This window comes from Chinchilla lanigera, unplaced genomic scaffold, assembly GCF_000276665.1.
Source record: "Chinchilla lanigera isolate Chin_1 unplaced genomic scaffold, ChiLan1.0 scaffold00131, whole genome shotgun sequence".
Classification (NCBI taxonomy): Eukaryota; Metazoa; Chordata; class Mammalia; order Rodentia; family Chinchillidae; genus Chinchilla; species Chinchilla lanigera.
Window position 1 is genome coordinate 1557359 of NW_004955532.1, and position 22947 is coordinate 1580305.

Here is a 22947-nt window from a genome sequence, read left to right on the forward strand (position 1 = left end):
GCCCACCAAGGCCAGCCCCCTGCCCACCAAGGCCAGCCCACAGGCCAAGCCCTTTAAGGCTTCTGAATCCAGCAAGACCCCAAGCAGTGCCCAGGAAAAGAAGACAGGAGTACCTGCTAAAGCTGAGCCCGTATCGAAGCCACCTCCAGAGACAACCCTGCCTCCCGGGACTCCTAAAGTAAAGAGTGGAATAAGGAGGATTGAACGTGCCAGCCCTGCTGTCAAGGCTGTTCCAGAAGCCTCCAAGAGTGGAGAGGCAGAGGTCAGTCCCATTGACTTCCCAGGGACTCTGGCTTTCAAGATGGCACAGGCTGGGGAAGGGCTTGCCTACCTGGGGGCCTCGGGATATCGGTCACAGAGGAGGGCAGAGATGCTCGCAGAATGACAGCCAGATGAGGCATGGGCAGGCCTGGAGAACCTGAGCCAGAGACTAGTCCCCTGGCACTGTTTTGGGTACTTTGCTGGGTTCTGATACCTTTTGATCTAGGAAACTTTCTCTTTGACAATCTAGGGCTGCTTGGGGCTAGCCATAGGACCTGTAACTTATTCAAGGCCAGACAGGGAGAGGTAGGCTCTAAGCCTTTGGAGGTGGCAAAGCTTTTCCCCAGGGCCCGGGGGTTAACACAGAGACTGCAAATCAGTGTCTGCTTCTCACCCTGCTGCAGGAGCCAGTGGGCAAGCCTTACTCTCAGGACCTGTCTCGGAGCCCACAGAGCCTCAGTGACACAGGCTATTCCTCTGACGGCGTCTCCAGCTCCCAGAGTGAGATTACCGGTGTTGTGCAGCAGGAGGTGGAGCAGCTGGACAGTGCAGGGGTGACAGGGCCACGCCCACCCAGCCCCTCAGAGCTCCACAAGGTGGGGAGCAGCATGCGGCCTTTGCTGGAGGCCCAGGCCGCAGCCCCCAGTGCAGAGCGGAGCAAACCACCCGGCAGTACCACCAGTGAGGAGCAGAAGCGGCGGCCCCACTCCTTGTCCATTATGCCTGAGGCCTTCGACTCTGACGAGGAGCTGGAAGATATCCTGGAGGAGGACGAAGACTCTGTGCAGTGGGGGCGCCAGCAGGAGCAGCGGGACACAGCTGAGTCCTCAGATGACTTTGGCAGCCAGCTGAGGCACGACTATGTGGAGGACAGCAGTGAAGGCGGCCTGTCTCCACTTCCACCCCAGCCCCCACTGCGGGCAGCGGAGCTGACGGATGAGGAGTTTATGCGACGACAGATCCTAGAGATGAGCGCTGAGGAGGATAACCTGGAGGAGGATGACACTGCTGCCCCAGGGCGTGGCCTGGCCAAGCATGGCACTCAGAAGGGTGGCACCAGGCCCAGAGCCGAGCCTGGTCAAGAGCCAGCAGCACTGCCCAAGAGGCGCCTGCCCCACAATGCCACCACGGGCTACGAGGAACTGCTCTCAGAGGGAGGGCCTGCAGAACCCACCGACAGTGGCGGGGCCCTGCAGGGCGGGCTGCGCCGCTTCAAGACAATTGAGCTCAACAGTTCAGGCAGCTACAGCCATGAACTAGATCTGGGCCAAGGCCCTGACGCCAGTCTAGACCGGGAGCCCGAGCTGGAGATGGAGAGCCTGACAGGCTCACCTGAGGACCGCTCCCGTGGAGAGCAGTCCTCCACACTGCCTGCCTCCACACCCAGCTACACCTCGGGCACCTCTCCCACCTCCCTGTCCTCGCTGGAGGAGGACAGCGACAGCAGCCCGAGCCGCAGGCAGCGGCTGGAAGAAGCAAAGCAGCAACGCAAGGCCCGGCACCGCTCGCACGGGCCCCTGCTGCCCACCATTGAGGACTCCTCAGAGGAGGAGGAGTTGAGGGAGGAAGAGGAGCTGCTGCGTGAGCAGGAGAAGATGCGCGAGGTGGAGCAGCAGCGGATCCGCAGCACAGCCCGTAAGACCCGGCGTGACAAGGAGGAGCTAAGGGCCCAGCGGCGCCGTGAGCGCTCCAAGACACCACCCAGTAACCTGTCGCCCATCGAGGACGCGTCCCCCACAGAGGAGCTGAGGCAGGCCGCTGAGATGGAGGAGCTCCACCGCTCCTCGTGCTCCGAGTACTCACCTTCACCCTCGCTTGACTCAGAGGCTGAGGCCCTGGATGGTGGCCCCAGCCGGCTGTACAAGTCGGGCAGTGAGTACAACCTGCCCACCTTCATGTCCCTCTACTCCCCCACTGAGATGCCCTCGGGCAGCTCCACCACTCCCAGCTCCGGACGACCCCTCAAGAGTGCAGAGGAGGCCTATGAGGAGATGATGAGAAAAGCTGAACTGCTCCAGAGGCAGCAGAGCCAGGTGGGGGGCGCCCACGGGCCCCACAGTGGCCCCTCTCAGCCCACAGGCCCCCGAAGTCAGGGCTCCTTTGAATACCAAAAGGCCTCAGATCATGACTATGGCAGGGCAGCTCAGCCTGCCCCCGAGGGCACAGCAGCCAGCCTGGGAACAGCTGTGTATGAGGAGATCCTTCAGACATCACAGAGCATAGCCCGCATGCGGCAGGCCTCCTCCCAGGACATGGCCTTTCCTGAGGACAAGAAGCAGGAGAAGCAGTTTCTGCATGCTGACAGTGCATACATGGACCCAATGAAGCAAAATGGTGGCCCACTTACCCCTGGCACTAGTCCCACCCAGCTCGCTGCCCCTGTGTCTTTCACCACCTCCACCTCCTCAGATAGCAGTGGGGGGCGAGTTATTCCTGATGTCCGTGTCACTCAGCATTTTGCTAAGGAGCCTCAGGACCCCCTCAAGCTACACAGCAGCCCCGCCTTTCCTAGCTCAGCCTCCAAGGAGGTAGGCACATCCTTCTCCCGTGGCTCCGGGACCCCAGCCACCACAGCTGTAGCTCCTTGTCCAGCCAGCCTGCCGAGAGGATATATGACTCCAACCTCCCCAGCTGGCTCCGAGCGTACTCCTTCACCATCTTCCACAACCTATAGCTATGGACAGAGCCCAACCACTGCAAACTACGGGTCCCAAACCGAGGAGCTCCCCGAGGCCTCCAGTGGCCCTGCTGCAGGCAGCCGGGCTGCTCGAGAGAAAGCCCTGAGTGGGACTGATGGCGAAGCTGGCCCTCCTCATGCTTCCCGGGGGTATTCCTACTTCGCCGGCTCTAGCCCACCTCTCTCCCCATCTTCCCCCTCAGAGAGCCCCACATTCTCTCCAGGGAAGCTGGGCCCAAGAGCCACAGCAGAGTTCTCTACACAGACGCCAAGCCCAACCCCTTCCTTAGAAATGCCTCGGAGCCCTGGTACCCCTACCTCTACCTCTATGGTAGCCCAGGGCACACAGACACCACACAGACCCAGCACACCTCGCCTGGTGTGGCAGCAGACTTCTGAGGAGGCTCCTTTTATGGTCATCACACTGGCATCAGAAGCCTCCAGCCAGACCAGGATGGTACATGCCAGTGCCTCCACCTCCCCACTGTGCTCACCTACTGACAGCCTGCCCACCACCCACGGCTATAGCCAGACAACGCCTCCAAGTGTGTCTCAGCTGCCCCCAGAGCCACCTGGCTTCCCACGGGCTCCAAGTGCTGGTGTAGAAGGCCCCCTGGCACTGTATAGCTGGGGCACCCTCCCTGCCGAAAACATTTCCCTGTGTCGGATCTCCTCTGTCCCTGGAACGTCTAGAGTTGAGCCAGGGCCCAGGCCCCCTGGCAGTGCAGTGGTAGACCTCCGCACAGCTGTCAAGCCCACACCTATCATCCTTACCGACCAGGGAATGGATCTGACCTCTCTGGCCGTGGAAGCAAGGAAGTATGGCCTTGCCCTAGATCCCATCCCAGGACGGCAGTCAACTGCCGTGCAGCCTTTGGTTATCAACCTCAATGCCCAGGAGCAGACCCATGCCTTCCTGGGCACTGCCACTACTGTAAGCATTACCATGGCGTCCACTGTGCTCATGGCTCAGCAGAAGCAGCCTATGGTGTACGGAGACCCCTTCCAGAGCCGACTGGACTTTGGCCAGGGTTCAGGTAGTCCTGTGTGCCTAGCCCAGGTCAAGCAAGTAGAACAGGCTGTCCAGACAGCCCCATATAGAGGTGGATCCCGGGGAAGGCCCAGGGAGGCCAAGTTTGCCAGGTATAATCTGCCCAACCAAGTAGCACCTCTGGCCAGAAGGGATGTGCTAATCACTCAGATGGGAACCACCCAGAGTGTTAGCCTGAAGTCGGGTCCAGTGTCAGAGCCTAGTGCCGATCCCCACCGGGCCATTCCTGCAGAGCTGCGGTCACATGCTCTGCCAGGTGCCAGGAAGCCACATGCTGTGGTGGTGCAGATGGGTGAAGGCACAGCAGGCGCTGTGACCACACTGCTCCCAGAGGAGCCAGCAAACGCCCTGGATCTCACTGGGATGAGGCCTGAGAGCCAGCTGGCATGCTGTGACATGGTCTATAAGTTCCCCTTTGGCAGTAGCTGCACTGGTACCTTTCATCCTGCGCCCAGTGCACCTGAGAAGAGCGTGGCAGATACTGCCCTGCCTGGCCAAAGCAGTGGCCCCTTCTACAGTTCTCGGGACCCTGAGCCCTCTGAGCCCCCCACCTACCGAGCACAAGGGGTACTGGGCCCTGGACCCCATGAAGAGCAGAGACCCTACCCACAAGGCCTCCCTGGCAGGCTGTACTCCTCCATGTCTGACACCAATTTGGCTGAGGCTGGCCTCAACTACCATGCCCACAGGCTTGGGCAGCTCTTTCAGGGCCCTGGACGAGACTCAGCCATGGACCTCAGTTCCCTGAAACATTCCTACAGCTTGGGCTTTGCAGATGGGCGCTACCTAGGTCAGGGCTTGCAGTACGGCTCATTCACAGACCTGCGCCATCCCACAGACCTTTTGACTCATCCACTTCCCATGCGGCGCTACAGCTCAGTGTCGAACATCTACTCAGACCCAAGGTATGGGCCACGGGGAGATGCAGGCAGCCTCCAGGAAGCCAGCCTTGCCCAATACAGTGCCACCACAGCCCGTGAGATCAGTCGCATGTGTGCTGCGCTCAATTCCATGGACCAGTATGGTGGACGGCATGGCAGCGGTGGCACTGGCCCTGACCTTGCGCAGTACCAGCCCCAGCATGGGCCTGGGCTCAGTGCTCCACAGGGTCTGGCTCCCCTCAGACCTGGGCTCCTTGGTAACCCCACTTTCCCAGAGGGCCACCCAAGCCCAAGGAACCTGGCCCAGTATGGCCCTGCAGCAGGCCAAGGAACAGCAGTTAGGCAGCTGCTGCCATCCACAGCCACTGTGCGTGCAGCTGATGGTATGATCTACTCAACTATCAACACTCCAATCGCTGCAACCCTGCCCATCACCACCCAGCCCGCCTCAGTGCTGCGGCCCATGGTACGTGGAGGCATGTACAGACCTTACATGTCTGGTGGAGCCACAGCTGTGCCACTCACCAGCCTTACACGAGTACCCATGATTGCCCCCCGGGTACCTCTTGGGCCAGCAGGGCTGTACCGCTATCCTGCACCAAACAGATTCCCCATTTCTTCAAGCGTGCCGCCTGTCGAGGGACCAGTTTATCTGGGGAAACCTGCTGCCAAGGCCCCAGGGGTGGGGGGCACCCCCAGGCCAGAGCTGCCATCAGGGGCTGCCCGAGAAGAACCTCATTCCACAGCTGCCCCTGCTGCTGTCAAGGAGTCTGTGGCAGCTCCGACCCCTGCCCCACCACCTGGCCAGAAGCCACCAGGAGATGGTGCTGCTGCTGGAGGTGGCAGTGTGGCCCTTGCCCGGCCTGGCTTTGAGAAGGAGGAAGCATCTCAGGAAGAGCGGCAGCGGAAGCAACAGGAGCAGCTGCTACAGCTGGAGAGAGAGAGGGTAGAGCTGGAGAAGCTTCGACAGCTGCGGCTGCAAGAGGAGCTAGAGCGGGAGAGGGTGGAGCTGCAGAGGCACCGTGAGGAAGAGCAGTTGCTGGTGCAGCGGGAATTGCAGGAGCTGCAGACCATCAAGCATCATGTGCTACAGCAGCAGCAGGAGGAGCGCCAGGCTCAGTTTGCTCTGCAGCGGGAGCAGCTGGCACAGCAGCGCCTACAGCTGGAGCAGATCCAGCAGCTACAGCAGCAGCTGCAGCAGCAGCTAGAGGAGCAGAAGCAGCGGCAGAAAGCCCCCTTTCCTGCGACCTGTGAGGCCGCCGGCCGAGGGCCCCCCCCAGCTGCCCCTGAGCTGGCCCAGAATGGCCAGTACTGGCCACCACTGACCCACACTGCTTTCCTTGCTGTGGCAGGGCCTGAGGGGACTGGGCAGTCCCGGGAGCCCATGCTGCACCGGAGCCTCCCTAGCTCTGCCTCAGACCTGTCACTGCAGACTGAGGAGCCGTGGGAGGCAGGCCGCAGTGGCATCAAGAAGCGGCACTCCATGCCCCGCCTGAGGGATGCTTGTGAGCCAGAGTCAGCACCCGAGCCCTACGTGGTCAGGAGAATTGCAGACAGCAGTGTGCAGACAGATGATGAGGACGGCGAGGGCCGGTATCTCCTGACTCGACGGCGCAGGACCCGGCGGAGCACCGACTGCAGCGTGCAGACGGATGACGAGGACAATGCCGAGTGGGAGCAGCCAGTGCGCCGCCGCAGGTCTCGTCTTTCCCGGCACTCTGACTCAGGCTCCGACAGCAAGCACGATGCCACTGCCGCCTCATCCACTGCCGCCGCCACAGCTCGGGCCACGAGCAGCGTGGGCATCCAGACCATCAGCGACTGCTCCGTGCAGACGGAGCCCGACCAGCTGCCCAGGGTCTCTCCAGCCATCCACATCACAGCTGCCACTGACCCCAAGGTGGAAATCGTCAGGTACATCTCGGCACCAGAGAAGACTGGGCACGGGGAGAGCCTGGCCTGCCAGACGGAGCCCGACGGGCAGGCCCAGGGTGTGGCTGCGCCACAGCTTGTAGGTCCAACTGCCATCAGCCCCTACCTGCCTGGCATTCAGATTGTCACCCCAGGGCCCCTGGGCAGATTTGAAAAAAAGAAGCCAGATCCTCTGGAGATTGGGTACCAGGCCCACCTGCCCCTGGAGTCACTGTCCCAGCTTGTGAGTCGCCAGCCTCCCAAGTCCCCCCAGGTCCTCTACTCACCAGTCTCACCCCTGTCCCCACATCGGCTCCTGGACACCACCTTTGCTTCCAGTGAGAGGCTGAACAAGGCTCATGTGAGTCCCCAGAAGCACTTCACAACTGACAGCGCGCTCCGCCAGCAGACGCTGCCTCGGCCCATGAAGACCCTGCAGCGGTCCTTGTCTGATCCTAAGCCCCTCAGCCCCACCGCCGAGGAGTCTGCCAAAGAGAGATTCTCCCTCTACCAGCACCAGGGGGGACTGGGTAGCCAGGTATGGGCACAGGGTCTGGTGCAGGGTGGGACAGGGGTCTCGGCCTAGCCTGAGGGCCCCCAGAGGGAGGGGTTTCTCCTGGGGTGGGAACGGAATTACCCCTGGTTCCAGAGGCCCAGGAGGAGGAGTGGAGCAGTAGACCTCCTCGATGCACGTCTGACAGAGCCCACTGCCTGGGCAAAGACACGCATACATGGGCCCCCATTGTCTGTCTGGACACCTCACGAGAACCCCTTCTCCCAGCCCACCCTCTCACTGTCAGTAGTCCGGCCCCGTTGCCTGTCCCTTAGTTCCCACCTCCCATCTGGGCACCGTTCACTCCAGACCTTGTTCGTTTGTGGGTGTTTATTTCCTGGGAAGTGAGGACCATGGCTCTGACAGGGCTACTTCCCACTCACCAGCCCCAGCCGTGCTCTCATTGCCCCACAGCAAAGCCTAGCCCCTACCCTATAACCAGAGGCCCATCCCAGAGGGCTACAGTGCGTTGTCTGCCTCACTGTGCTCCCTGCCCCCAGCAACTCTGCTCACACACGTATCTGCTCCCCTAGGTAGAGGCTCCTTGTGTGTGGCCAGTGACATGCTGGACTGTGAGAGGTGGCCGGGCCGCAGGCTGTGGGGATAGGGAGGAAGGGGTTGTGAGGGCCTAATGCCAAGGACTTTGAGTTCCTGGCTTTTCCCAGAGGCCCTGGAGCCTTCTGGAAGTTTTAGGCAGGTAAGATGGGATGAGATGGGTGTCTTAGAGCTTTTGGGACACAATGTGGGCTAGTGGGCTGAAGGAAGAGGCCCTAGGGAGAGAAGACAGGAGCCAAAGGCACTGAGAGAGATATTTCCCCACTTCCTGGGTTTGATGAAGAGAAGAAAACAGCAGAACCCAAGCTGAGGCTTGTGGAGAGGACTGTTGTGGAGGCAGGGAGTGAAGGGCCTCGGGTGCGTAAACAGTGGGGCGGCATCAGGAGTCGGGACTGGCAGAGTGGCGGGCACCCATGTCCCATGCCGCTCATGTGAGTCCAGGCTGTGCTGGGCCCCCATGGTGTGTGGCCAAAGTAAGAAAAGACAGACGACGGAATGAGTTGCTTAAAAAGCTGACTTTATTCTGCTGAAGGCCCACATTTGTTCTGGGACGTGGGAGCACACTATCAGCTTGTGACATATGATGAAAGTTACTTGGTGAGGTCAAACAAGAATCTTGGTGTCATCCAATCTGGGTGGTCCAAATTGAGGGAACGGGAGCTGGCAGGTAATGGGAGGAGCTGTCCAGCAGTGTGGGCGTTCAGGCAGCAGCTGTGCCAGGTGACGATGCGGTAGAGGGCACCACTAGGGAACCTTGAGCAGGAAACCATGCTGCTGGAGAGAGGTCTGCTGGTGGTTCCAGAGAACAGTCGGCTGGCGGAGGGGTGCCAAGAGGGCTTGGCAGAGGTTAGTCCAGGGCCACTGGAGGAGTAGGGTGGGCAGGTAGCTGAACAGCAAGCCGCTCTAGAGAGGAGTGGGGCAGGGAGCAGAAAGGGACTCGGCCTGCAGCACCAGCGTGGCCCCTTTCCCATGATCCTCTGAGGATCTGGTGGGCCCAGGAACCACTCCATGGCCCTCCTCCTATCCACGCCTTCCACTGCCACCAGCTCCCGTGGGCTGCTAGGCCCCAAACCCAGAGCCAGACGTGTGTTTTCCTCACCTCCATGAGAGGCGAGGCCACCGGAGAAGTGTATGGAAACCAGGGCAAGAGGCAATAGCCCCCTCCCACGTGGCCACTGCCCAGAGCGACTACAAGCCAAAACTGGTGGGTGGGCAGGGTCCGACCTTGAGGCTGCCTGGTAAACCAGGGAACCAACAGTGCAGAGTCCAGTTCCTGGGTTCTTTTATCCCATGTCCTGCCCAGTCGCCCACGCCTTGGGTCTCAGTGCTGCCCACCCTTCCCTCTGTCTCAGGTGTCGGCGCTGCCACCCAACGGCCTAGCCCGCAAGGTGAAGCGGACACTGCCCAGCCCCCCTCCAGAGGAGGCCCACCTTCCCCTGGCTGGCCAGGCCCCCCCACAGCTGTACGCAGCCAGCCTGCTGCAGCGAGGGCTGGTGGGGCCCACCACCGTCCCTGCCACCAAGGCCAGCCTGCTTCAGGAGCTGGACCGGGACCTGCGCCTGGTGGAGCATGAGTCCACCAAGCTGCGCAAGAAACAGGCGGAGCTGGACGAGGAGGAAAAGGAAATTGATGCCAAGCTCAAGTATCTAGAGCTGGGCATCACACAGCGCAAAGAGTCTCTGGCCAAAGACCGGGGTGGGCGAGAGTGCTCACCCTTGCGCAGTCTTGGTGCACATCGAGATTACCTGTCGGACAGCGAACTCAACCAGCTGCGGCTGCAGGGCAGCACCACCCCCGCTGGCCAGTATTCAGGCTTCCCGGCCACAGCCGCTGCACCGGCCACCCCCTCTGCCCCCACTGCCTTCCAGCAGCCCCGATTCTCTCCTCCAGCCCCACAGTACCCTGCGGGCAGCATCGGGCCAGCTCAGAATGAACTCCCAGCCCCCCAGGTACCCACCTACCCTGGCCCCAGCACGTACCCAGCACCTGCCTTTCCTTCCAGCACCACTTACCCAGCCGAGCCTGGCCTGCCAAACCAGCAGGCTTTCTGCCCCTCAGGCCACTATGCAGCCCAAACACCCATGCCGACCACACAGAGCACCCTTTTGCCTATCCCAGCTGACAGCCGTGCACCTCACCAGAAGCCACGCCAAACATCGTTAGCTGACTTGGAGCAGAAAGTACCCACCAACTATGAGGTGGTTGCCAGCCCTGTTGTGGCCATGTCTTCAGCCCCCTCTGAAACCAGCTACAGCGGACCAGCAGTGAGCAGCAGCTATGAGCAGGGCAAGACCCCCGAACTGCCCCGGGCCAGTGACCGAGGCAGTGTGAGCCAGAGCCCGGTCCCCGCCTACCCCTCTGACTCACATTACACCAGTCTGGAGCAGAGTGTTCCTCGGAACTATGTGATGATCGACGACATCAGTGAGCTGACCAAGGACAGCACTGTTGCTGACAGCCAGCGGATGGAGCCTTTGGGCCCAGGCAGCGGTGGGCGTCCTGGGAAGGAGCCTGGAGAACCAGGTGTCCTTGAGGGGCCCGCGCTGCCCTGCTGCTATGCCAGAGGAGAGGAGGAATCTGAGGAGGACTCGTATGATTCCCGTGGGAAGGCTGGCCATCACCACCGGGGTGTGGAGAGCAACGGACGACCCGCTAGCACCCACTACTACAGTGACAGCGACTATAGGCACGGGGCTCGAGGGGAGAGGTATGGCCCGGGGCCCGTGGGGCCCAAGCATCCCTCCAAGAGCTTGGCCCCAGCTGCCGTCTCCTCAAAACGAAGCAAACACCGGAAGCAGGGGATGGAGCAAAAAATCTCCAAGTTCTCACCTATTGAAGAGGCCAAGGATGTGGAGTCGGACCTGGCCTCTTACCCGCCACCTGCTGTGAGTAGCAGCCTGGCCTCTCGGGGCAGGAAGTTCCAGGATGAAATCACCTACGGGCTCAAGAAGAACGTGTATGAGCAGCAGAGATACTATGGGGTGTCCAGCCGGGATGCAGCAGAGGAAGACGACCGCATATATGGGGGGAGCAGCCGGTCCCGGGTGGCATCTGCATACAGTGGGGAAAAGCTGTCCAGCCACGATTTCAGTGGCCGAGGCAAGGGTTATGAAAGGGAGGCTGTAGAGCGACTTCAGAAAGCAGGCTCCAAGCCCTCATCCCTGAGCATGGCCCATGGCCGGGTACGGCCACCCATGCGGAGCCAGGCCTCTGAGGAGGAGAGCCCCGTCAGCCCCATGGGGCGGCCTCGGCCTGCTGGGGGCACACTGCCTCCTGGGGATACCTGCCCACAGTTCTGCTCCAGCCACTCCATGCCTGATGTCCAGGAGCATGTCAAGGATGGACCTCGAGCCCACTTGTATAAGCGTGAGGAGGGCTACGTCCTGGATGATTCCCACTGCGTGGTTTCTGACAGTGAAGGTAATGGCAGCTGGGGGTGATTTCTGCAGATGCTCTGCCCCTCAGGGGCTGCCTGCCTGTGGGCCCCAGGCCCCAAATGTCCCAGCAGGTTCGGCCTGACGTCTCATCCAGTGGGCCCTGCTGCGGGCTGTCCTTACTTGTTTCACTTGTGCCCTGCTAGCTGATTACGGGAGGGTGGGCTGGGACCTAGTGATCTGCTTGCGGCTGTGGTGCCCACTCTCGTCTCCTTGCATGGCTTCAGCTAGGCCTGCCCCGAGGCCAGCCCAGGGGTTGATGGTGTTCTGTTTTTGGTCCCTGAAGCGTATCACCTGGGCCAGGAGGAGACGGACTGGTTTGATAAGCCCCGGGATGCACGTTCTGACCGGTTCAGACACCATGGGGGCCACGCAGTCTCCTCCTCCCAGAAGCGAGGCCCTGCCAGGCACAGCTACCACGACTACGATGAACCCCCAGAGGAGGGTCTGTGGCCTCATGATGAGGTTGGTCCAGGCCGCCATGCCCCAGCCAAGGAACACCGGCACCACAGTGAGCATGGGCGGCATGCGGGCCGCCATGCTGGCGAGGAGCCGGGAAGGCGCGCTGCCAAATCACATGTTCGGGACCCAGGTCGCCATGAGGCCCGGCCCCACCCTCAGCCGAGCTCTGCCTCAGCCATGCTGAAGAAGGGTCAGCCTGGGTACCCAGGCCCTACTGATTACTCCCAGCCATCTCGTGCTCCAGCAGCATACCACCACACCTCTGACAGCAAGAAGGGCTCCCGGCAGGCCCACTCTGGGCCTGCCGCACTGCAGCCAAAGCCAGAACCCCAGGCACTGCCACAGTTGCAAGGTCGGCAGGCAGCTCCAGGGCCACAGCAGTCACAGCCACCACCATCCAGGCAGATGGCCTCAGGGGCAGCACTGCGCCAGCCACAGATGCAGCAGCAGCAGCAGCAGCAGCAGCAGCAGCAGCCAGGTCTCGGGCAGCAGCCTCCCCAGCAGGCCCCATCGCAGGCCCGGCCACAGCAGCAGAGCCAGCCAACTGCCCGGGGCCCAGCCTCTGCTGCCAGCCAGCCAGCAGGGAAGCCCCAGGCAGGCTCCACGACAGCCACAGGCCCTCAGCCAGCAGGACCGGTGAGTAGGGTCTCAGCTGGGGCAGATGCTATAGCTGAAGCTTAGACATCCCTTTGGATCCAGGCTGGGTGTAGGCAGGGTTGGAGGGCAAGATCTCAGCTCTAGGTTCTGTGTTGCAGCCACGGGCAGAACAGGCAGATGGCTCTAAAGTGACGACCAAAACACCCCAGCAGGGGAGGGCTCCCCAGGCCCAACCAACACCAGGACCTGGACCTGCAGGTAAGCCTACCCTTTGGTTCCCTCAGCTATGCCCTGGATTGTTTTCTCCCTGTAACCCCTACTGCACACCCCCTTATCCCCAGAAGATACCTAGTAGGCTGCCGACCTCCCAGTAAAAAATGACCCTGGGGTTAGAATGGGTCAGTGGGGTCACTGGCGCTGGGGCCTTAGAGCCCACGCCACTGAGGGCAGAGAACAGGAGGTACTCCTGAGCACAAGGACGATTCCTTCCTCTTCTGTCCTCCCCTCTGCCGTCTTGTCCACTTCTGCCTTTCCCTCCCTTTCTTCTGTACCTCCCTCAGACTCTTTTCTGCCACCTTCCATCCCTTCTCTTCCTTCTTCCTGTTCGTATCTTCCTGCCTCTACTCCTCTAGCCTCCCCTCACCCTCCTGCCTCACAGGGTACCTGTGTTCCTGTCCCTCACGGCTCCTTTCCGGCTCGGGCCCTGAACAGCCAGGCCAAGGCACATTCATGGTGGTGGCTTCTGTTTCCATAGGCACAAAGGCTGGAGCCAGGCCTGGAGGGCCCCCGGGGGCTGCTCCTGGCCAGCCAGGTGCCGACGGGGAGAGTGTGCTCTCCAAGATCCTCCCTGGCGGGGCAGCAGAGCAAGCCGGCAAGCTGACAGAAGGTATGCACTGCCTGTGGCTAGGTCTGTGGTGGGCAGCACTCTGGGGCTCTATACTGGGGGAGGCTGGGTTTGGGGATGGTTCCAGGCCCAGTGGTCTAGACACAGGTCAGCAAGAGGGCCTACCTACTCCTGCCCAGTGGTCTTCTGGGCAGTCATTGCCCCTTGGGTCAAGCCTGTCTCACTGTGCTAAATGGCCTAATTTCCTGATCCTCTCTCTCCTCTTTCTGTGTCATAGCTGTCTCTGCTTTTGGCAAAAAATTCTCCTCGTTCTGGTGACCTTGCCCAGCAGGGTGAGTATGAATGACCTATACCCAACCTATCCTGAAGAAGGCCTGAGTCATTGGCAGGGGAGAGGGTGTGCTTCCAGTCTTCTGTGGGTAGTGTGAGTGGAGCTGCAGTGTGCTCTCCTGGAGTGTGTGGGGTGTTCACAGGGCCCCTGACGTAGGGCCAAATGAGCAGAGCTCCCCAGCAAAGAGAAGCCAGGGCCAGTCTCCTCTTGTCTTCCTCACCAGCCCCTGTCTGGCTGCAGAGTTCCAGCTATAGGTTGGTATGAGACCCTGATACAGCTTCTTTCCAACCCTCCTCTGAAAATGCCCCACAGATTCTTGAAGACACGAAGACAGATGATGTCATTGCTGTGGAAAAATCTCTGGAGTCAAAGGCCTGGGCGCAGCTCTGGACTCTGCGTATAACAGTGAGTCTCAGGACCAGAGTAGGATGGGCCACAGGAGGGCATGAAGGGCTGCAGTCACCCAGTCTCTACACGTGTGAACTATGTAGAACCCGGGGAATGGGCCCAGCAGTCTCCTGGCAGACAGAGGCCTATGTGTGGGCTGATAAGTCAGGTGGTTCCTTGGAGAAGGGTCTGGTGATGCCAAATGCATCCCAATACTTGAGGTCTATATTTTGGGCACTGAATCCAAAGTCATCCTTGAGGGAAGGATAGCCCGTGGTTCCTGAGGGGTACACATCCCCTGGCTAGAGTGTGCTAGAGTCCCCCAGCCCTCCAGAGCTTAGCAGCTTTGGGCATGAAGTCAGGACACTGTTGGCCTCACAGGCTGAACTTGTGGTCCACAGGATAGAAGAGCAGAATGAATATGGAGGCAGACAGGAGGGGGCATAGAGGCAAGAGGAGGCCCAGGGCCAAGCAGTGTCAGCCCCAGATGAGGTCAGAGTAGAAGGGCCTCAGGATGGGCGCTCTGGGCCAGGAATATAGCTCAGTGGCACAAGCGCCTGCCTGGCAAGCGTAAGGTCCTGAGTTTGATTCCCCGGTACCAAGAAAAAAGGATTAAAAAAAAAATGTTAACTTCTTCCAGGATGGGTGCTCTGGGTCTGTCTGGATGCCATGGCAATACAAGACAGGGTGCTGGCTCCTGGAATGTGCCCTGGCCTTGCCCTGAGCCATGCCGCTGCAAGGGGCCGAGCAGGTGCACCATCCAGCATTGGGGGAATGTGGTCCGGCTGCTGGTGCTGTTCTGTGCATGGCCAGACCGCCTCCCACTATTCTATAGCCCCGAGCCCCTCCCTCTCCTTTGGCACCCCAGGCTGACAATGTGGAGGCTTGTGTACAGTGTCCATGGCAGGGGCTGGCACTCAGCCAGCAGGTCATTTCAAGGAAGCCCAGCCAGTGCCCTAGCTTAGGCTGCACTTCTTGTGCCAGAGAAGGAACGGAGTATGACAGCCAAAGCTGCCTGTCTCTGGAGGAGCAGCAGGTAGGGCCAAAAGGCTGTCTTCCATCCATGCGGTCAACACGTGTTTGTCAAGCCCAAGTATGTGCCAGGCTGTTTCTGTCACTGGGAATACATCAGAAAACAAAACCAAGATCCTGCCCTCTGAAACTAGCAATCCTTGAAGGGAGATGCAGAATAAATAAGTTTACAAAAAAAAATTAAATTTCAAGGTAATTTGTGAAGGTAGTAAGTGCTATAAAGGCAGTGAGGCAGGGTGATCAGAGTAGTGGGATCTGCTCTAGAAAAAGTGGTCAGAGCCGAAGTTGTGTGGGATAAGGCCTGGAGGTAGAGAAAAAGCTCCCCAGGTCTGCCCAGGTGCAGGAATAGTGCTGGTGGAGGTTCTGGGGCAGAATGAGCTGGGCAGGCTTCTGGGACAGGCAGATCAGCACAGCAAGAGCTATAACAGAGGGGAGGCAGTCGGGGGTAAAGCCCAGGGGTGGGGGGCTAGCTGGTGTGGGCTTTATAGGCCAAAGGAAAGCGCCCAGAACTTAATCTAATTATAGTAGCCACAGTGCAGCCCCAGCATCCCGCTGCCCTGGCTGCGCTGTAGCATCCTTGCTGCCTTCCTGCTCAGCAGGATGTTTCCTTGGAGTTTCCTTGGAACAGACATGGAGTCAGGGAAGGAGGGACAACCCATGGCCCGGCTTGGCAGCACCCATCTCCGACTGGGCCAAGGCAGCACAGATAAGACTTTGTTCTGTATTCTGTCACACAGCGCAGGGCCGCTGAGACCATGGGCTTTGTAGTTTAAAGAGCCTCCATCAATTCTAGCATTTAGCTAATGTCAAAGTTGTGTGGGTCCATCTCCTAGGGGTTTGATGTCAGTTTCAGAGATGGGTTGGGAGAGGCTCACCATTTGAAACAAAATCCTGTTTCCTCTCTATTAAAGCAAAAGTAACGGGAACTTTTAGCCAGATGTGGTGGCACATGCCTATAATCCCAGCACTTGGGAGGGTGAGGCAGGGGGTCTGATCTAGCTGAAGAGATCTAGAGAATTCAAGACTAGCCTGGGCTACATAGCAAGACCCTGTCTCAAAAAAAAGAGGAACTTTTACAACATTAAAAGAAATGTTGAGCCAGGCACAGTGGAGCGGGCCTGTAGTCTTGGCTGCTCAAGAGGCTGAGGTGATGGCATCTTTCCGGCCAGGAGTTTAGGACCAGCCCAGCATCACAGTAGGACCCTGTCTCAAAGAAGAAAAATACAAAGGCTAATCAAAAATACACTGTATGTTCAAATTTAAAAAAAAAAAATATTACAGTAAAAGACCCAATGCTAAAAAAAAAAAAAAAAAGACTCAATGTTGCCAGGCATGGTGGCTCATGCCTATAATCCCAGCACTCAAGAGGCTGAGGCAGGAGGATTACCGTGAATTTAAAACCAGCCTGCACTACATAATGAGACCTTGTCTCAAAAAAACCCCCCAAAACCCATTGTCATTAATGCTCCTCAGAGTGCTTCCCCGCTCTTCAAACACACTTATCCCACCATTATTGCCACTTTGGTTTTTTCTTTTTGTTTTTTGTGGGGTTTTTTTGTACCAGGAATCGAACTCAGGACCTTGCACTTGCAAGGCAGGTGCTTGTGCCGCTGGGCTCTATCACCGGCCCTATTGCCGCTTTCTGAAGCAGCTCTGGAAGTTCTCTTTTGTATCTTTACAAGGCGTGATCAAAAATATGGTGGGAGCTGCTCTCTGAATGCCGTTCAGCAGCAAGGCATGCCCATAGAAACATTAAGGTGTACGTCCTCATTCACCTTACCCACGAGACCTGGCTCTGTTTGACTTCTGGCTCTTCCCCAAAGTCAAAATGACCATGAAGGGTGAAATGCTTTGAATTAGCTCAGGACATCGAGGCAGGCACGACAGCACAAGTCATTCATGCAAGAGGACACCCAGAACTGCTTCAGAGAATGGCAATACAAATGAGATAAATGCATGTGAAGCATGTGGGGGGAGGTATTCTGAGGGGAATTGATGGCAATATGTCTTTTACTGTAATACTTTTTATAATTTAAACATTCACTCTATTTTATGGTCGCACCTTGTATGTCCCTTCCTGGCAGACTGAATTCTCTTCTCTTCTCCTCTCTGTGACCAGCAAGCTGACCAAATGCCCACTACCCAACACCTCAGTAGTGCCAGGCTCTTGGCGCGTGTCCCGTGTCCGAGAGGAGTGTGAGGGTGGGAAGCAGCTGCTCACAGGTCTTGACCAAACCTTTCTTTCTTTTCTTTGTCTCTCCCTCCATTTTCCCCTCTCCCTCCTTTTCTCTCTCAAGCATCTACAATCTGGCAAACCCTGGGCCCAAAGACTCACAGCAAGTGTGCTGTGGCAGGCAGGACTCAGTTGAGGACAGGATGTCTCCTAACGGCCGCTGCCTGGGTGGAGCATGTGCTGGAGAAGTTGGGACCATTGGCCTGGGGGGTCTTTGTCTGTCCAGACACTGTCTTCCTCAGCCAACTGTCATGGGGAGGGCCGCGCTCTCTCCAGAGCCACTGCAGCTGTCTGTCGCTCTCCCTACAGCCCACCAGGCCTCCAGTGCGTTATACACAGAGTTTGGGAGCTCACTGCCCTCCTTCCAAGATGCCAGAAGTTTTTCCACAGCCTTGGAGAGGGGCTTTGACTGGGCGCCTTGCGTTCCGTTTCCTTCACATTCCAGCTGGCTCGGATCCTTCCGTACCCGCAGGGCCCTGCTCCTTCACCCTGCCCTAGGGTGACAGTGGAGCAGACCTCCAGTGGCCAGCACAGGGTTGGGAGAACTTTACAAACACTAGGACCTAACACTGTCTCATTGCTGAAATAAGAGGCCATAGCACCGAGAAGCAGCAGGGGCGCCGGCGGAGGCTTCTCCCAGCCCAAGGGTGGCAGTGTGCTACGCGCCTGCCAGCCTCTTAAAGCCATCCCCCAGCCGTCTCGAGCTCCCCAGCGACACCGCCATCGTCTCGACCAGCCAGCTCCTCATCCGTATCCCTGGGGATTTCTTTTCATTTCAAGAACAGCCTTAATCATTCCGGTTTGATTTATGTGTATACCTCATAAACATCTTTCTTTCTCTCTCTTTCCCTTTCTCTTTTTTCTTTGCTCAACCCCTTTGCCTCTCCCCTCCACCACCACCTGTGACCGATGGTTTGGTTTCCTCTCTGCTCTGCCCCTGCTCAGCACATGGAGAATGTTGACTAAGAAGCAATAGGGGGCAACAGGCCACCAAGAGCACAACCCCAGGGCGAGGCCTAGGGAGGCCCCTCAGCCCGCCTCTGTTTACTGTGCAATTCCAGTCCTTCTTAAGCCATCACCAGTGGGTGTGCTCAGAGCAGAGGGGCCAGGGCTTCTGCCAGCTGGGGGAAAGGCCCAGCGCCCTGTGGGGGGCAGTGTGACACCATCTGTCTACCTGGTGGACGGGGCGGCATTCCTCCCCACAGCCCTTCTCTGAGGGGCCTCCCTTCATCTTGGGCACACCCACAAGTCTCATCTTTAACTTTCTATGCAATGAAATATAAACCCTCAAAGACAACTGTTAATATTTAATAAATTCCATGTTATGTATAAGGAGTTAATTGCAAACATGTGACTGAGAAACTGGATAGATATGCTCATATCACCGCCCCAGCCCTGCTCCTGTGTGTGTGCGCGTGTGACATCTGTCTGTGGCATGTTTGACCTGTGGCAGGACTCGCTGCTGCCGGGCGAGTCACCGCCTGTCCCGCAGTGGAGCATGCACGGCTCACAGCCTCTCTGCACGATTTCATCCATTTTAAATGCTCAACCCTTTTGCTCGGAGTTCTTTTGCCTCTGCACCTCTCCTTCAGGAACACCTTTAGTGACTTCTGCGCAAGCTGGTGAGGACCTGCCAGAATTGTTGCCTGAGTGCGCCAGGCTGCAGGGCGGGCGAGACAAAGTCCTACGTACCCTGCAGTTTCCTTCGTTCAGGATAGCAAGTGAGACAGGACACCCTGGAGTAGACACAATGGTAGGCGCCCGTGCAGGGTGCATGTGTGTGAAAGCTGTGAAGGTTTGCCGTATGATTTATGTCTGTACTCATTTCCCCTCCTCCTCCAGCCCTCAACCAGAGCCTCGGGTACCCTTCCCAGTGGGGTACTGCTTAGAGACAGAGCCAAGCTGCATTCCTGAAAGAGAGGCAGAGGCCAAGGGTGGAGTCAGGCTATGCCCTAGGGACCCCAGACCCTGGCCAAACCTACTCCATCCCTCTCCTTTGTGGTCAAGAGGCTCAAAGACTCTGTCAAGAGATCTGGGCTGGAACCAGGGGATGAAAAGCCTTTTGGGAAGAGCTGGGCTTTTGGCACTTCTCTTTGACTGACAGTAGCATCTGGAGCAGCTGAACTGTTCACATAAACAGTGGCTTTAAGCTGAGCTTCTTGTGAAGCTTCTTGGTAGCAAGAATGTACCAAGGTTCTGTGTGGCCCTTTTGTCATCTATCCCTGGGACTTCCTTCTCTACTTGAGTACCCAGTCACCAGCTTCTCCACTGCTGGGCCAGGAGTGGGGCAGGCAGTAGCTGCCAGTCCCTCAAGACCAGACCTTCCTCCAGAGTGCTCTGGTTTGCACCGTGCATTTCTCAGGGGCCCACATTTCTCACGCTTTTCTCTAAGGATTATACACCCCTTAAGAAAGGGGTCCTGGCCCACCTCAGGCAGCTGTAGATAAGACAGAAAGCTGCCAACCTCCACGCTGGACCTGGCCACCTGGGATTTGGCCTCCCCTGTTCCATGAGACAGCTGCCTCGTCTCCAAAGATCAGGCCTGGGCCCTATGAGGCCTTCTGAGCAAGGGAGGCTATCATCTAGTTCCTCTGGCCACCCAAGGTCTGTGTAGGATGCCCTAGCTGGGTATTTGCAGAGCAAGGCAGTAACCCTTTCCACTGATGGCCAGGGGATGGCCCTGGGAGCAGAATGTAGGCAGGGAGATGCCAATAGTTCAGCCTCTAGCAGGCTCCATCTCCGGCTTTCAAGTATTGGCTTTTCCGCAGATTTCCTTTCTGGCCAAACCCTCTGAGTTTAAGACGCCTGACATCTGCCACTTCCCATCCCCGACTGAACCCACAGGACAAATCATTGCCCCTCTGTGAAGACTGCGAAGGCCTCTGGATTGTGGCAGTCCTGGCCCCTATGTGGCTGTAGCTGTGACTCCAGGGGCCACGCAGCCAGAGGCTGGGGGATTAGGATTCGGTGCTTGGGAAGTAGGGAGCAATATGCACTTTCCAAATGGACTAGAGGTCCCCAGGATGCAGTGTAGGCCTTCTCTGGTTCCCCCTCAGGAGCCTCTCCTCTCCCCACTGGGGGGCCCAGGCACTCATCTCACTGTGGCGGCCCTTCCCTGACCACCATTCTCTCAGGCCTCCGGCAGAGCATGTGATCTCAGGGCCTGCACCGAACAAGCAGAAGCGGCAGCAACTCTGGAGCCTGTGGGGATTTTCCAGGACAGTGCAGTCTCGCCCCATTAGACCCTCCTCTGCTCCCTTCCCCCATCCATGCTGTAAATACTTGTTATCATGGACTAAGACAGGATCAAAGGGACAGGCCTAATCAACTGAAACTCCTTGGAGATGCCATCTGTCTCCCTGGATGCCAGTGCCCTCTGCCTCGTGCACTGGGGTGGTACTAGAGAGCCATGGAAGTCATGAGATACTGTGTGGGTGCATGTGAACGTGCGTGTGTGCGTGTGTCTGCCTCATTCAGCCTTGGGGTCAAATCAGCTCCTTCTCCAAGTACCGTAGCCTGGAGAGTGGTGGCCACCAACACCTCTTCCTCTAGCTGCCCTGTCTTGATTTTGCTTTTCCTCCTCCCACTCTCCCTTTCTTTTCTTTTTTTCCTTCTCTCCTTATTTGAGGGGGGAAGAGTGCTGTACAGTCAAACAAGTTTACAGTTGTAAGTGCAATGACCCGAGTCCTCCACATGACCTTGTGAATTGTGTGCCGTCCTCCCGTGCTCTGTGAGAACTCGTGGTACTTCAGTGTCCCTCCCCCTCCTGTATTGTGACAAGGTAATTCTGTGGCATCAGAATAAAAAGACTTGATATAAATAACCTACTGACTGTCTCTGGGATGGTTTCTAAGTAGGCAGGCTTAGACAAAGGAGTAACTCCCCAAATTTGTGACCATTCTGTCCACAGTTAAAGGGAAAAGACTAAAGGGGCAAGCCGGGCATGGTGGTGCACACCTGTAATCCCAGCACTCGGGAGGCTGAGGCAGGAGGATTGCTGCTAGTTCGAGGTCAGCCTGGGCTACAAAGTGAGTTGAAGGCCAGCCTGAACTGCATAGTGACACCCTGTCACAAAAAGACAAAAAATTAAAAAAAAAATTTTAAAACAAAGGGGCAAAGTTTGAGAAGTGCTAGCATGACAGGCTGAGTCTACACCTGGCCGAAGACAATGAACCCTCCACAAAAGTGCCCAAGCGTAGGTCCCAAGTGTGGATCTGGAGCTAGCAGTTCACTGTACCAGCTGTGGGAAACTCAGCGGGCATCCAGGCAGCACCTACACCTTTCTGGTGTCGTTCTATCCAGTGTGTCAGGTCCTGAGAATGAGGTACCCTCGGATGAACAAGAAAAATAAGAAAGACAAGAAAAACAAGAGAAGCAAAAGTCTGGGATCAGGGGGCGTACAGCCTCAGCCGATTACCAATCTCAGTCGCCTTTTATTGAGCAAGAACCAAGGGCATAGCTAGTACAAATGGGCGGACACCAAACGTTTTAGCAAGGATAGTTAAAGGATTATCCTTCTCCACATGTAATCCAAGACATGCCTGTAATCCCGGCACTCAAGAGGCTGAGACAGGAGGATCGTAAACTCAAGGCTAATCCGGCTGTATAATGAAGCCTTATCTCAAGAAACTAACAAATAATAAACAAATTACTGTGTCCTCAATGCATTCTAATCAAAGAATGTCCTCCACATTCTGGGCCTGCATCGCAGGAGAAAGGTGAGCAGGTGCTGCCCCCCCCTCCGCCCCCGCCGTGCTGCCAACAAGCCTTAACCCGGCAGCTCCACCCCAGAGCTCTTGATGAGTGCCATACTCCAGTACTTCCCGGATGGACAGGACTAATCCAGTCACTGGAGAATCTGAAAACAAAATTTTAAAAACATCGATTTTGCCTCACTTGAGCTCTTAAAGGCAGGGCAGGGTGAAAGAAGCCAGGACTCTGAGGTGCGCAAGACCAGCCAGGCTCACGTTATACAGCGGGGACATCACTACTGGTGTGGCTACTGCCCAGCCTGCCGGCCCCACTGCCACCTCAAGACAACCCGGTTCTGCGCCCGTGCGGAGGGGTCTGCCTACCCAGAGCCTTCGCACACGAGGCTCTCCGGGCCGGGGCGGGGCGGAGCCTGACCCCAACAGGCGCTCTGCGGAGCGTTCAAGTTTGAGCGGCGGCCGGGGAGGGAGGCGGAGGCCCAGCCTCCTCTTGAGTAGGGCGGGTGAAGGCTGCGGGGACTGATAGCTCTTGGGACACGTCTGGCGAGCGATAAGCCCAGGAAGCGCCCGGCCAGCGCAGCGCCCGCCCCTCTGCGCGGGGCGGCCCAGGCTCTCTCCGCTCGCTCCATCAGGACCTGCGCCCTTCGCCCGGGCTGCCTAGGAGTCCCTCCGAGAGGCCTGGCGCCGTCTGGGGAAGGCCGGCAGGGAGGACCCAAGGCTGCAGAGCCGCGGAGCGCTCAGAGGACGCAGGCAGAGCCTCCGGCCCTACCCAGAAACCTCCACGCACTGGCGCTTAGCGCCCACTCCAGCCGCACCCGCCGGGCCGGGTCGGGACTCAGGCTCCGCCCGCGAGAACCCGCTGCGTCTCAGACTCCGCCCCTGCTGGGCCGCCGCCCCCGCTTCGCTCCCACTGTCCTCGGAGGGCCCGCTCCGCGCGCCCCAGAGACAGGCTCAGGGCCTGGCCGCTCGCCAGCCCACCCGCAAGGCCCGGTCCCGCCCCCGAGGTGCCCGCCCCAGCCCCCTCGCCCC

At 58.3% G+C, this 22947-nt stretch overlaps 1 protein-coding gene across 1 annotated transcript in view; it reads left to right on the forward strand.

The window, feature by feature from the left end:
• The window catches only part of Bsn (bassoon presynaptic cytomatrix protein), a 51059-nt gene extending 30023 nt beyond the window's left edge, over positions 1 to 21036 (forward strand). The window contains exons 4-12 of the mRNA XM_013507574.1: positions 11 to 262; positions 666 to 7319; positions 9242 to 11309; positions 11610 to 12421; positions 12541 to 12640; positions 13137 to 13268; positions 13504 to 13558; positions 13870 to 13962; positions 17274 to 21036. Of these exons, the coding sequence (XP_013363028.1) occupies positions 11 to 262; positions 666 to 7319; positions 9242 to 11309; positions 11610 to 12421; positions 12541 to 12640; positions 13137 to 13268; positions 13504 to 13544 (10059 nt within the window). The 3' untranslated portion in view covers positions 13545 to 13558; positions 13870 to 13962; positions 17274 to 21036. The remainder of the gene's footprint in view (positions 1 to 10; positions 263 to 665; positions 7320 to 9241; positions 11310 to 11609; positions 12422 to 12540; positions 12641 to 13136; positions 13269 to 13503; positions 13559 to 13869; positions 13963 to 17273) is intronic.
• Positions 21037 to 22947: the final 1911 nt, after the last annotated feature.